Genomic DNA, 15352 nt, shown 5'->3' on the forward strand with positions numbered 1-15352 from the left:
ACATCAGTGTTTCTCTCTTTCTCCCTTTTCCTTTCTCTCTGTAGGAAAAAAAGAAAAAATAAGTAAGAGGAATGGAAGGGAACTTCATAAACATATCAATATTGTTCTAATTTTAAGCTGTCTAAACATTTATTTGATGACTTATTAATAAGTAGCACTAATTAAAGTACTGAAAATGAAGATAGTGCTACTAAAGTGATTTTGGACAGGTAATCAATCAGAAATCACAGCCTCTTTAGAACAGCCTAAAATAATGCTATATTCAAACTAAGCATTTCATATGATGCCAGACTTTATTTCAAATTGAGGTGAGAAGATAAGTGTGTGCCCTCACAGTGTCTGTGTATGACTATAGACCACTCGAGTGGAACTTGATGGGAGTTTGCACCTGCACTTTTGTTTACAGTGTATCAGAGAAGTAGGGAAGTAAGGGTACCTCCAGCTAAAAATATCAGTAAAGCAGAAATCAATTTTAAGTAAAAACTAGTGCTCAGAATTGGACACTCTACTCAGCAAAAGTAGTAAGTACCTCCTTTTTGGGGAATGACTGGTAATTGAATTTTGCCCAGCTCTCTTTTAGGAATGATTACCTTGAAATGGTTAATTTGATATTTGTGAAACCCCAATTGTAATGTGTACAGTATTGTGGTGGACGTTTATAGGCCTAACAATGGATAAAATTGGATCCATACCCTCTAGAACAAGCCATATTTCTTATGAATTATAACAAACTATATTTCTTAGGAACTATGTTACAAGGTAGGATTTTCAGGGGACGGTGGCTTCAGGGAGGCAGTGGCATCAAAGCTGGGCTTTGTAGGCTCAGTAGAGTTTCCACGTGTGAAGAGGAGAGAGGAGGGCTTTTCAGTCCAGGAGAACAGTGTCTACAGAAGGATGGAGGCATGACTGGAGGATGTGTGTGTGTAATTGAATGGTGCTCAGACTTAACCAAGGGTTATAGTTACCTGAAGAATTAAAAAAGAAGAAGAAGAGATAATAAGGCCCAGACACCTGTGTTTTCCTAAAAGCCCCATGGATGATCTGATGTGCTGTCAGGGTTGAGAGCCGGTAGTGTGGTCTCAGATGTGACTCATCTGTAAGGAACTGGACATACTATGGAAAATGATGCTAGAAAGATACGTTGGAGCCAAATGACCACCGAGTAACATTGTTTTGGTATTGTGGTTTTGTTTTTGTTTTTTTCTTTTTAAATATCTATTACATCACGATCTCTCTATTAAATGTCAACTAGCTGCCCCTTCAATAAAACTTGAACCTTAGCATGAATTTGAAGCCAAACGTGCTCATAAATGAGATAAAGAACAGGAACCAGTCAAGAATCTTGTTAGATACTGCTATATTATCACCCCAAAACCTAAAACAACAGCTATTTTATTATCACTTACAATTCTGGGGGTTGAATGGACTCAGCTGGGTAGTTCTTCTGCTCCAAGTGATGTTGGCAGGGGCCAGTCATCTGGAGGACCAAGCGGGCTGGAACATCAGGATGGTCCACTCATACAGCTTTTAGTTGAGAGCTCAATTGAAGCTGTCAACCAGACATGTTTGTGGGCTTCTCACTGCGGGGCAGCTGGGTTCCAAGAGGAAGCGTCTTAAGAGCGATTTTTAAGAATTCTACCAGCATTCTTGTGACCTAGCTCTGGTAGTCTCAGACATCACTTCCACCATCTAAGGCCAACTCAGATTCAATGGAGGTGAACGAGACTCCTTCGCCTGACGGGAGAAGCAGCGTGTGCATACAAGGAGATAAGGAAATAGCTGGAAGTCAGTTTTGGAGACTGACGACTGCAATCTGAAAGTGCTTCTGCCATCAAAATACATCGAATATCAGGAAATTTAGATAGCCTTCAACAAAAAATACAATTAGACAAAAGAATAAGTAAGGATAAAAGGAATCTGAATAATATAAAAAGCTTATGTAATGGATATATTTATGGAATTTCTTATCTGACAATAAAGGATACACCTTCATTTCAGACATCCATAAAAATCTCTGCCCCACCCTCCCGCCCAAAAAGAAGCCCTTGTACTCTTATAAATCTGAAGCCTTAACCATGTGCTTTCCTCACCTCTCAGCCTGGCAGAAATAATTACAGTTGTGTTTCATCTGTTATTATATAGTGCTCTGTATTAAGTGGGGTTCTTCCCATTTTGGAATCCCTTCCTCCGGATGACTATGTTGCACGTGGGATAAACAATTGGGTTACACATGTCTCTTAAGTTGTTCATTTGTTCATTTGTTTTCTGCAAAGATCAGCATTGAAGGAGGCTTTGTTTTAATTCCCCGCAGCCTCATGATAAGAGTGGTTTCGACTTCCCCTAGGTGCTCTGTAGGCTTCAGGGCCACCATCCAGCAGCCACTGGAATCATCTTCTCATTTCCCAACCATGTTCACCTGGAAATTGAGCTGCAGTCGTTGCCAATCCATGTTTTCCATGAATTGTTTTTGTAAGCCCCGTAAGAAAAAAGTAATCATCTTTAAGATGTTTTTTTTAAGTCTTTGCTTTCTGAAACGCAGATATTTTACCCTCGTAGACACACAGAGTCTGAAATAGGAACCCAGGTTGTGGTGATGATGTCATTTCCTGGCCTGTCAGCGATGAGTTCTAGTTACCTATTGCTTCTATCTCAGTGACCCCATCTGACCTTTCCTAACCGAATCTTGGCACTGAACCACCCGGGATGAGGAGTCGAAGCAGACGGCGTCTTCCTCAGTAACGCTCAGATCCTTTGCCGTTGCAGGTGGTCACGCTGTGGTACCGCGCTCCCGAAGTCCTGCTCCAGTCCAGCTACGCCACCCCCGTGGACCTCTGGAGTGTCGGCTGCATATTTGCAGAAATGTTTCGTAGAAAGTAAGAAACCCCTTTGTTTCCCTCTGTCTTCCTTGGAAAGAAACTTTCTGGGTCTCTGGTGATGTAGGGGGGCAACACAGCGTTTCTGTTTCAAGTAGGGTCACAGTGTCCAGATCTGCCTGCAGGCTACCTTGTCCAGGCCACCCCGAAACCCTTTCTAGTCCTTACAGCGTCCTTTCGTCTGACTATAACTCCCAGCTCTTAGGAACTCTGGAAAGGAGCATTCCACTGACTCCACTGTTCTTACCGTTTATTTTGTTTTTGTGGGTGATAGTAAGACATAGTGAACATGAAGCATGTTATGGTCTTTTTTACTGAGGAAATAGTCTCAAGGTGGACTTTGTCCACAAGAGGAGGACCAGGGCTATTAAGTATATGGAAATTTTGATGATGAGAATAGTTGGGGAAGGGGGAACAGAATGCTTGGGCTGAAAGGGAACAGGCAAGGAAAATGCTGATGCTATTTCAGAATACTTTAAATGCTGTCAAGTGGAGGGGAGGTTCAGCGTATTTGGGCTGTAGAGTGAGCAGAACTAGCCCAAATATATTAAATTACAGATGTAAAGATTTTTGCTCAGAAGGGAGGGGAAAAATCTCATGATTTGACAGTTATCTGAAGAAGAGGTTGGGATTCGTGAAAATAGAGCATTCTCATTAGGTAACCAAGAAGAGACTGGACCACCAACCACCTGCGGTGCTTTCTGCGGCATTCACAGAGTGGGTGGCGGGGGTGGATGGCCTCGGGGTTCCTCTGACTCTGAGAGTCTGTGATTTGTTTGATTTTTCAGGTCATAAGAAATAGCTAAACAATACAATGAAGATCTGCCAGGAAAATAACCCATACCTGGGTACTAAATTCAGCCTGGTCAAAATTAAACAGAGAGCCTAATTGTAATCTAATCTCTCCTGATTTTCTATTTTTACTTCCATGGGAAAAAGTGAGTTGGGAAGCTGAGTATGTTCCCATTGGGCATGTTATGTTCCAAACGAAGCTCCATGATTGCTCATAAGGAGAAGTGGTCAGCCATTGCTTGCTTGTTTGAACCGAATGCAGTTTTGTGCATATAATACATTTTGAGACCTATTTTTAGAACTCGACAGATTTTTCTGTAGCTCACAAGAGGGGATCATGGCAAGGAGATCAAAGTACACAGATGTTTAATGCAGGCCTACTGTGTTCCAAGTACAGGACCAAAGCTCTTCCATTATGTTATCTTTTGAGTCCTCATAATAAGAGATAAGCGAGGTGTTATGGTAAATTTATTTGTCTAATGTCTAGCAGCTTAAAAAAAAAATGTAGCAGGGGCATCACTCCAAAGGAACACTTGTGAGTTCTAATCCAATGTTGTTTTTCTTCCAAGGAGGGAAGGAAAAAGTAATATTGAATTCAGCTGCAATATTTGCCAAACCAGCTACATACAGGCATACCTCCTTTTATTGCGCTTCACAGATGTTGCTTTTTGTTTGCAAATTGAAGGCAAGACTCTCCTACCAGCAAAAAGATTATGACTCATTTTACTGGCCATACTCTGTTTATTGCATTGATCTGAAACTGAACCCGCAGTATCTCCGAGGTTTGCCTGTAAGTGGTTTTGGAAGTGTGGTCCTTGGACCAGCAGCATCAGCATCACTGGAGACCTTGTTGGAAACGAATTCTGAGGCCCCACCCCAGACCAACTGGATTAAAAGCTCTAGGGCTAGGGCCCAGCTGCCTGTGTGTTAACAAGCCCTCCAGATGACCCTCATTCACCCTCCAGGACAAGAACCACTGTGTTGAATGACAGGCTCACCAGGGATGGGCATTCTTTAAATGTTCAGCTATCAGGCTGTCCCTTGAAATTCTGACTCATTACTGGGCTGAGGCCAAGCATTCTTGTTTTTAAAAGTGCCTCGTATAATTCTTTTCATCAGACAGGTGTGGAAAACATTGGGTTAAAGGCTTACGGTCAGAATAAGGAATAATTTACTGTGTGTATCGCAGGGTTCAAGTTAGGATTGTCGTTTCAGTTAATTCCAGGAATAACTTGGTGTAGCTGGGAGTTGATTTGGGAAATGTTTATTAGGGAAATGTCCTCAAATGTAAAGATTGTGTTCTTTTGTTACAGCGGGAGTGTGATTAGTTATTTTTCAATAATACAAGACTTGAACACCACCCATAATTGATAACAAAACCATATTTTTCTGAAAGATGTGAAAAGAAAGATACAATTTAAGATATATAGTGTTGTCCTGGCTGGTTTGGCTCAGTGATTAGAGCGTTGGCCTGGGGACCAGAGAGGCCCCGGGTCAGTTCCCGCTAGGGGCACATACCTCAGTTGCAGTTTGTCCCGGTCCCAGTTGGGATCTTGTGGATGGCAGCCACTCAATGTGTCTCTCTCACATTGATGTTTCTCTCCCTCTCTTCCACTTTCTCTCCCTCCTGCTCTATCTGAAGATAAATGCAAAAAACAAAAAGATATATAGTGTTGCCCTGGACAGTTTGGCTCATCGGTTAGAGCATCGGCTTCAGTTCCAGTCAAGGCCACATACCTTGGCTGCAGTTTGGTCCCCAGCTCTGGTCGGAGTCATGTGGGAGGCAACCAATCGATGTGTCTCCCTCGCATTGATGTTTCTTTCTCTCTCCCTCCTTCCCACTCTATCTGAACATAAATGAAAAAATATCCTTGGGTGAGGACAAAAGAAGAGAGAGAGAGAGATAGTGTTAAACTTCACTAGTGAAGAATTTGCTGTGTTCGTAAGTATAAGTAGTCACCCACTATGGAAAAATTGCAACCCGGATTTTCATTTTATAGTATTAAAACATTTTCCCAGTGAAGTGATAGTATGATTGGTAATCTGGTTCCCAGTCTAGCTTGCAGAATCCTGTATCACCTGGAACATATATGAAACATTATATATACTAATTCATCAAAACCTATTTTCTATTTGTTGCATTTTTTCCTTTGGGAAAATTCACTGTATGTTCCAATCCAAAATGACAGGATTGTCTCTTCACCCTAGCATTGGGTCTGGGAAGGGGGACTCAATGTTGGAGGCCCATAGGAAGTCTCCTTTGATGATAGCAGCAACAGTCTGCTTCAGTTTGCTGGGAAATTGAGTTGGGTAGAGACCCATCGGCCCTTCAGATATGCACAAAAGAAAGCCTCGCACAGAGGTAGTAAACTCAGGAATAATTGCCTCTAGGAGGAAACAATATCAGAATCCAGGCCCGTATGCCTTTAAAGCTAAGGGGGATGAATCAGGCCTACCACACACCCTTCCTGGGGAGGCTGCCTTGTCTCCTAGGTAGTTCCTGCCAGTCTGGCTGTGACCTTGAATATGGCCACAGGATCTGACCCATTCCTGCTCAGTTCACATTTGGCATTTCCTGTGATAACACCCAGATACCTGAATGAGCATGCTTCTTACTTATGCCAGATGTGTCCTGGGGTCTCTCTCTCAGCTTGACCTGGTCCTCTGAGTTGACTCTTTTTTTGTTCTTTTTAAATCCTCACCCAAGGATATTTTTCCATTTATCTTCAGAGTGTGAGAGAGGGAGAGAGGAAAGAGAGAAACATCGATGTGAGAGAGACACGTTGATTGGTTGCCTCCCGCATGACCCTAACCAGGGCTGGGGACTGAACTGCAACCGAGGTACATGCCCTTGACTGGAATCGAACCTGAGACTCTTCGGTCCAAGGGCCTATGCCCTAACCACTGAGCCAAACCGGCTAGGGCCTGACTTGACTCGATTCAGTGCTGACCTGCCTGTTGCAGTGTCCAGCTGAAACGTCATAAGCGTGGATTCTGAAAGCAGACTTCCCTAATTTTGTCATCTTTTACACCCTCATGGTTTTTGCCATGTTCTTGTGACTACTATACTTACTTCATTTCTTATTACCCTAAATCAATTAATTTTTTTATTTAGCTTCATCTAAGCAAAAATACATAAAATCATAGATTTGATGAGGCAGTTATCGTCTACTATACTAAAATATATAACCATTAAAAATATTTAAAAATTAAGTTCATGTTCAACCCCTGAAATCATTTCATACCATCAGTGAGTGGTTTATGTCACAAGTCAGAAACCCTATAACCGGAGTTTTTCATTTAGTCTACAAATGACTTATTGAGTGGTTACTGTATGCAAGGCCCTTCTCTAGAGATTTAATGTAAATCCTAGTGGGGAAGAGAGGCATTATATGTATGACTAGTTAATTAACCAGAGCTGGAGTAAAAGCCCTGAAGAGCCCTGGCAGGTGTGGTTCAGTGATTAGAGCATCCGCATACACATCGAAAGAGTCTTAGGTTCAATTCTCAGGCAAGCGAATGTTCCTAGGTTGTAGGTTCAATCCCTGGGCCTGGTCGAGGTGCATGCAGGAGGCAACCGATTAATGTGTCTCTCTCACAATGATCTCTGCCCCTCGCTCCCCCTTCCACTCTCTCTAAAAATCAATGGGAAAAATATCCCCAGGTGCGGATTAACCACCACCACAACAAAAAAGCTCTGAAGAAGTGTAGGGTTCTATAAATGGGTATAAGGGAAAAGATTTCTCAGTGGAAGGCTAGAAGTCAGGATTAACCTTCTTTCAAGGTCACATCTTAGTTGTTTCTATAAAAGCCCTGAGGAATAAGCATTTCTGCGTCAGCAAGGCTCACCATCCTCCATAACCTAGGGAGGAGAAGCAGCTGAGGGAGTGACACTGGTCTGCCTTGTGCCTTTCCCCTGGAGGATAAGGCATCGTGTCCATGGGCACACAGCTCTGAAATAGCCGAACCACATTTGAACCCAGGCCTGCCTGAATCTAACCTTTGACTTTCCCACTCTACCATGTTTCTGCCCTTCCTTTTGTTTTACCTACTATGCCAAATTTTTTTTTCTGGAATGTTCTGCATGTTATTACAATGTAGCAGCAATGACATTTTAGAGCAGTCAAGAAGCAAATCACTTGCTCTGGCTGATTTGGTTCAGCAATTAGAGCCTCGGCCCACGAACCAGAGAGTCCCTGGTTTGGTTCTCACTAAAGACACTGGCTGGGGTCGTGTGGGTGGCAACCACTCGATGTGTCTCTCTCACATCGATGTGTGTCTCTCTCTCTCCCTCCCTCTCTCCCTCCTGCTCTATCTGAAGATAAAAGAAAAAAAGAAGAAGAAGCGAATCACACATTTAATAGCTTTGATTTCTAGTCTCTCCTATATTGCAAAGGTTGGTGATATTAAAAGGGATGCATGCCTTCTATTCTAAAATGGAATACCTAGGAAATAGTCTTAGCACAGATGGTTGACAAAGAGCCAGAGAGTTCAAATACCATCTGTTATTATTATCTGGGTTTAATAATTGCCCACACTGACCCACAGTAGCATTCTATAGAATGGGGAAGAGCTGGATTTTTTTTATCTTCCTCCTTTAGTTCTTTGATCATGGATAACCCAGTTTTATTCCACATTGAATTATATCTTAACACTAAAAAAAAGCATTGCTGCGAATTTGGTCAGTAGATAACTAGTCAGCTTGAAAGATGGGATAGGTGGGATGTGATGGATGGATGGATAGACAGATGGACGGATGGGTGAAATAGATTGACTTTTTTTTTTAACTTCATGGCAAATTAATTTCACAATTGTTAATTCTACAGGTATCTAGTAATCCTGGTCAGACCTGTTGTCTGTGGTTTGAAAGCTATGGGGTTTTCTAGGTTAGAGCAAAATCATTAAAAGAAAATGCACATTTAAAAAATAAAACATGCTACTAGTTCTTTGAATGTGGAGATTGTGGTAAACAGATAGTAATTCTTAGAAGTTCTGAGTTGCCAGCTCTACTGATCCCTAGCTAAGAAATGCCAAATGCCACCAGGAAGAATATAATAAATACAGTCACTGTTAGAAAGAGAGAAACAAAGCTTCATGGTTATATTACCCCATGTATGGTGGCCTGTCTAAGCTTGTCGTCATTGGTTTCTATGAATTAAACACCCAGTAGCTGAGAAACTGGCAGCAAAACTGTCCTTTGTGGCTCAGTGGTCTGTGAGCAAATGTCTTTAAAATGTCACTGAGCGCCTGGCCAATTTTCTCATTGGTTATGGCGCTGTTGTTTCCCCATATTCGAGCACTCTCCTGAAGCAATGAGGTCCTGAACCAGCTGATCGGAACACCAAGGCACCAGAAGGTTGCCCCAATCTGTGAGGAAACCCATCACTTCAGGTTAGGGCAGAACACGTGTGTGGAAACAGGGCACTCGGCTGGACCTGGAGATTTCTTATCTCTTCTTGGATGTTTTCCTCGACCTTTCACTCTCCCCCCTCCCTGACCCTCCCCACCCCACCCCACCCCCGGCCCCCTCAAGAACCAGCCAAATGGGAAAAACTCCAAAGAAGCCTTTTCTTGAGTAAGGATATACCCAAGATGGAACCCAGGAAAAGAACTGATGTTGGTTGAATAATGCATACAGGGAAAAGAACAAATGAGTGCCTTGTAATGTAATTAACATTGATTTCTCTTATTCTTTTTTTTTTTTTTTTTTTTTTTTAAATCCTCACCCGAGGATATATTTCCATTTTTTTGTACAGATAGAGTGGGAGGGAGAGAGAGGAAGGGAGAGAGAGAGAAACATCGACGTGAAGGGACACATCGAGTGGCTGCCACCCGCACGACCAACCAGGGCCGGGGACAAACTGCAACCGAAGTACGTGCCCCTAGCGGGAACCGAACCCAGGTCTCTCCGGACCGCAGGCCGACGCTCTAACCGCTGAGCCAAACTGGCCAGGGCGATTTCTCTTATTCTTAATGTGTATCTTACTTGAGCATGGACTTGAAAAATATACTTGTTCTCGTGACTTACACTGAGACGCCACCATTCGGCCTGGCATTGCCCTATTGGGACAGGTCTGCCGCCATCCAGCTCCCCAACCCCATGCCTCTCCAGTCTGGTACTCTGGGTCTGCCTGTTTCCTGGTCTTCTAAAACTAGATTTTATCTTGTTAGTATTCTTCATACTGTTTTTCCATCATATCCTTCCCTCCAGCTTCCCAAGTCGTTGCTTCCCTTCTACTGACAGTTATTGTCCATGACTACTTCCCAAGGTCCTCTTCCTGTCTGAGCAACCCTGTTCTTTCTCTGGCTCCCAACTTGAATCCTTTCCACTCTGCCTCTTGTTCTCCCTGTTCTGTGGCACACATTGCCCTCCTGCCCTGAACTTTTCCTCACAGCTGCTTCTTCAAGATGACTAAAACCAGGCCTTTTCCCTCGATGCGTTATCCCCTGAGAAGAGAATTGGGATATTATAATCCATCTAAGCCATCTGCTGCTTGGGGGCGTTATTCTGCAAAGCCTCTCCACTTCTGTTTGGCATCCTCTTTTATTCCCTCTCCTCAGTCTTAATTTCATCACCTGTCACATTCAGAACCAGTGATTTTTCTCTCTTTGGAACTACTGCGTATGGGGTTAAAGCAATGTTATTGATGGAAGTGCTTTGCACCTAGGAGGAGACCGCAGTTAGAGGGTGCTGATTGACTCAGCCTGTACTCTCCCCGTCCCCCAGCCCATACGTTAGCTTTCAGCGACCTTCTGATGAACTCATGTCCTCTGTTCCCTGGGCTACTGCATCTCAGAGGTCATCAGCATCCAAACGCTCCACCGTTAAAAAGAAAGCTGTGCTTACAGGCAGAAGTAAGGGCCACTCTGCACACATGCTTGTTCAGCATTGCCGTCTGGGCCTGTGGTGGGCACGTCTTCTCTCCTCCGGCTCCCCTCCCTCAGTCTCAGACCTGGTCCCATGCTACGATTCCTTCCCTGTCCATAGTCCTTAAACCCCGACCTGTGCCCACACGCCTCTTGTCCTCCCTGTTCTCATCTCCAGTTAATTGAGATGAGTGACGCTATCCTAAGTGAGCTCCTCTGTGCTCCTGCTTTCAACTCAGAAATCTCTTTTTATCTTCACCCTGTCTCCTGTTTCTGAGAAGGATGCCTTCTGTCTTCTTCCCAGGTAAATTCCTCAACCTGTGCTCTTGATTCTACCCTGCTTCTAGACTCTCCCCCCATCCATCATCTCCTTCCGATTTGCCTCTTCAGAATCTCCCCATGTAGTAGCTCGTATCTCTCTATCCTGGAAAAGACCCCACTCCTCTCTCCGTGCCCTCAGTCTTTCTCCTGCCTTTCATGGCCAGACCGCTTAAGAGGAGTGTCTCTCCATGCAGCCTCCACTTCTTCATTCCTGAAATCCTCCCAGTGGTACAAATAATGCATACTACTTATTGGGCACTTTCTGTGAGCTAAGCACTGTATTCAGTGCCTTAAAATATATTTTTTTATTTAAATCTCAGAATAGGGTACTAAGATTTATAGGGTACTGTTTTCCCCACTTTACAGGTAAGAAAAGTGAAGCCTGAAGAGGTTAAGTTGTGCAGATAAATGATGAGGAGAGACTCGAACTCGGGTCTGTCTAACTGCACAGTCCTCCTGGCACTCAGGCTGCTGCTTGACAGGTTGATGGGGCCCATCTCTCCATTTGCATCTCACTTGGTGTATCCAGCATTTGAGTCTGTGGCCACTCATTCCATGACCACCCCTGCCCTTGCTGTTGGCAAAGAACACACTCTGAGGTGTCTCTGCCTCTATTGCTTTACCAGCTCTTCTTCATCTCCCTTCCTCCAAACCTAGATGTTCCCACAGAGTTCTGTCTAGGTAAGAGGCAGGTGACCCCCCAGATGGGATCCGGAACCACAGTCCAGGTCCCTGATGGACTGACTCTCCATCAGTCATCTCACGGATGCCTTCCCTTCACCAGACCCCTTGAACCAGCTCTTCCTGATGCCTTCTCTTCTGTTAATGGAACTCAAATCCCCACAGTTACCTGTCTGGGTTCTTGAGGTCATCTCGGAATCCTCCTCACCCTTCTCATATACTGTATCGAGTCCTGTGGATTCTGTCTCTCCAGGGTCTCTCCCATCTTGCCCCTTTATGTCACAACTTCCATCCCCCAGCTGGGCCTTCTTTAACAGTCACCCAGCTGAGAGCAGTAACCCAGCAGCCTGCTTTTCTGTTTCCTGCTTGTTCGTGGACTTAGGGTAAATTAATCTTCCTATCGTCACCCCTTTTAAAAAACTTGGCCCTCAAGACCTTCTAAAGAAGCCCTGGCTTTATGCTGTCCTTAGTACATATTATGCACCAAGATGTTGGCAGAAGTGACCTACCCTGTGGCCCCAAATGAGGCCTCAACATTTTCCTCTTTAGAATCCACGCACTTCTGTTGTCCTGGATGCCCCCTGCCCTCTTTCATCTTCCAAGGCTAAACCTAGAAGCTGCACCCTCAGGGGAGACCTGCTGCACTCCTGCCCTCCAGCCTCAGGGCCCCTCAGCATTCCGTATGTTATCCCGCAGCGGTCTCTCGGCTGCGTTCTTCTGTGCGCCGTTTGTCCGCTGAAGCTACAGTAACGCTGCCCTGTACAGCACCGTTGTTTCTCGGGACCAGCACCTGAGTCCCTGTCCCAGCCCAGCCTCTGCCAGCTCTTGGCAGAAGGCATCAAGCTCCGGAGCTTAGTGTCTGTTTCTGTAAAACAGGATAGGATACTAGACGTCCAAGGTGTTCAGACTGCTTCACAGATCCCCCCGGGTCCCTCGCCTCTGTGTAGCCCACGGGTTCCCAGCCCTTCATGCACTTCTCGCCGCTTTATTCCAAGCAGCTTGATTTCATCTTTAATATATGGGAGATTTCAAAGGGTTTTAAAACATGGGAGTGAATAAAGTCCGAGATTCATGCTGACACTGATATTCTTTGCTTCTGGGTCATTTCTGGAACCGCTACCATGTCTGGCACAGCTAACAACTGGTGAGTCCTGAGCGCTTGCCATACATTATTCAGGTTAGCAGCCCCCTTCCCCCAAGCGACTTGCCCCCAGGAGCCTACATCTGGTCGTTGGCAGAGCTGGAACTAAGAGCTGTGTGACCTGTAACAAACAGGTCCACTGAACTGTAATAAGCAAAACTGGAAAATTAGTAGTTGGCTTTACAAAAGAAAGAAAATCTTACCTTTTGCAACAGCACAGATAGAGAGTATTATGCTATGTGAAATAAGCCAGTCAGAGAAGGACAAGTACCACATGATCTCACTTACACGTGGAATTTAATGAACAAAATTAACTAACAAACAAAATAGAAACAGACTCATCGATACAGGGAACAGACTGACAGCTGTTAGAGGGGAGGGGAGTTGGGGGAGCTGGATAGAAAGGTGAAGGGATTAAGAAAGAAATTCATAAACACAGACAATAGTATGGTGATGACCAGAGAGAAAGGGGAGTATGGGGGTGGGGGTGGGGATAGAAGACGACAAAGAGGGGTAAATGGTGATGGAAGGAGACTTGACTTTGAGTGGAAAACACACCAATACAATATACAGATGATATATTCTAGAAGTGTACTCCTGAAACCTGTATAATTTTATTAACCAATGTCACCTCAATAAGTTCAATAAAAAATTTTTTAAAAGATGGGGCAGCAGTATCACAGTTGGAATGAGTATACATTGCCTTCCTCTCCACCCTGCTAATCCTTTTTTAAAACATTTACATATAGAGGTATTCCATGTGGAGTATCTATAATGGTCTAAACCTTTATATAATGTGTGCCACCATGTAATATTAAATTTTCTAGTAACCACATTAAAATGGTAAAAAGAAACAGATAAAATTAGTTTTAATAGTATGTTTTATTTAACACAATATGTCTAAAATATTCTTATTTCAATATGCAGTAAGTATTAAAAGTTGAACAATGAAATATATTACACTCTTTTTTTAACGCTAATGCTGATCTACCTTTGCGTCCCATCTCAGTTCGAACCAGCCACATTTTGAGTGCTCAGTAGCCATGTGTGTCCGGTGCTGGACAGCGCAGGTCTACACCATCCAAATGAAAGGATGAGTTAAAGAAGGAACAGCCCTGGCCAGTTTGGCTCAGCGATTAGAGACCAGAGAGTCCCGGGTTTATTCCCGCTAAGGGCACAGTACCTAGGTTGCAGTTTGTCCCCAGCCCCGGTTGGGGGTGTGTGGGTGGCAACCAGTCAATGTGTCTCTCTCACATCAATGTTTCTCTCTCTCTTCCCCTCTCTCTCCCTCCCACTCTATCTGAAGATACATGCAAAAATGTCCTCGGGTAAGGATAAGAAAAGAAAAGAAACAGGCAACTTGCCATTTATTGGGAAGGGGAGAGAAAACAAGTCAGTGCCCATTGATTTTCCACCTTCTGTCTCCTGCGTTGGCATCTCTTCTTGTTCAGGTGGGGTCTTTGTCTGTAAGACCAAGAGATCTGAGATTGAGGCAGCTGCTTGGCCTTTGTCCCCTGAATTAGTGGCACTTGGGTGCCAGCCTGTGCGTGTATTTGTCATCACTGCAGTTCTTCCCCAGTCTGTCCTCTTTAAGAAATGCTTGCACCTGGGAGCCTCACAGTGTCTTCAATCCATCACTCCACATGCCCCTTTCAGAAACAAGAATTCCTGAGCGAAGGAACAAGTTAGGAGATCTGCATGCCAATTGGCTTTATTCAAAAACAAAATTGTTACCAGAAAGTAAAACAGTGTGGTTGCAAAAGTGTCAAATAGTACAGAAGTATAAAAAGTGAATATTGTCGCCCTGGCCTGTTTGCCTCCGCGGTAGAGCGTTGGCCTGCAGACCAAAGAGTTGCTGGTTGGATTCCAGTCAAGGGCACGCACCTCGGTTGCGGTTGGGTCCTGGCCCTGGTCAGGGTCCTGCGGGAGGCAACCAGTCAATGTGTCTCTCTCACGTCAATGTTTTTTTCTCTCTCTCTTCTTCCCTCCCTTTCTCCCTCCCTCTCTCCCTTCCACTCTATCTGAAGATAAATGGGAAAAAATATCCTTGGGTGATGATTAAAGAAAGAAAGAAATAAAAGGTGAATATTGCCTTGACTGTACGCCCATCCAAAATCCACTTCCTAAAGATCACCCCTGGATTTACTTCGAGATCTTCTTAATTGCAAATTCAAAGGCATATGTTTTTATAAGTACATGTATACATGTGACCACACACACATCTGTACATTTCTCTTACAGAGATGGACTTATACTATACACCATTCTCTTCTGTACATTGCCTTACTCACTTTTATTTTATTACAATATAGTATTTCAGTTCATAGAAATGTAACTTATTTTTGAACTGCTGAATAATTGTTCATTCATTTATTTCATAATTGAATGTCCCTTTGATGGACATTTAGAGGTTGTTTGTGGTTTCATTACAACCAATGTTGCAGTAAAATCCTTGTGCTTATTTGTGGAACATTTGTCCAAGTATTTCTGTATGGTGGATTCCAGAGCAAAATTACAGGGTCAGATAACATGCATGTTTAAAATTCTGCTTAGCTAAACCAAACTGCCCTCCAGAAAGCTTCAAGTAAACTCTGTTTTTAGCTTAAGGTGGGAGACAGGATTGAGACTCTGAAAGATTAAGAACGGTTGTCAAGAGTAAAACAAGAGATGGACTTTT

At 43.8% G+C, this 15352-nt stretch overlaps 1 protein-coding gene across 1 annotated transcript in view; it reads left to right on the forward strand.

The window, feature by feature from the left end:
- Positions 1 to 15352, forward strand: part of CDK6 (cyclin dependent kinase 6) — a 241563-nt gene that overhangs the window by 162700 nt on the left and 63511 nt on the right. Inside the window, exon 5 of the mRNA XM_036247057.1 lies at positions 2764 to 2873. Within this exon, the coding sequence (XP_036102950.1) occupies positions 2764 to 2873 (110 nt within the window). The remainder of the gene's footprint in view (positions 1 to 2763; positions 2874 to 15352) is intronic.

The sequence above is a fragment of the Molossus molossus genome, unplaced genomic scaffold (assembly GCF_014108415.1).
Source record: "Molossus molossus isolate mMolMol1 unplaced genomic scaffold, mMolMol1.p scaffold_m16_p_7, whole genome shotgun sequence".
Taxonomy (NCBI): domain Eukaryota; kingdom Metazoa; phylum Chordata; class Mammalia; order Chiroptera; family Molossidae; genus Molossus; species Molossus molossus.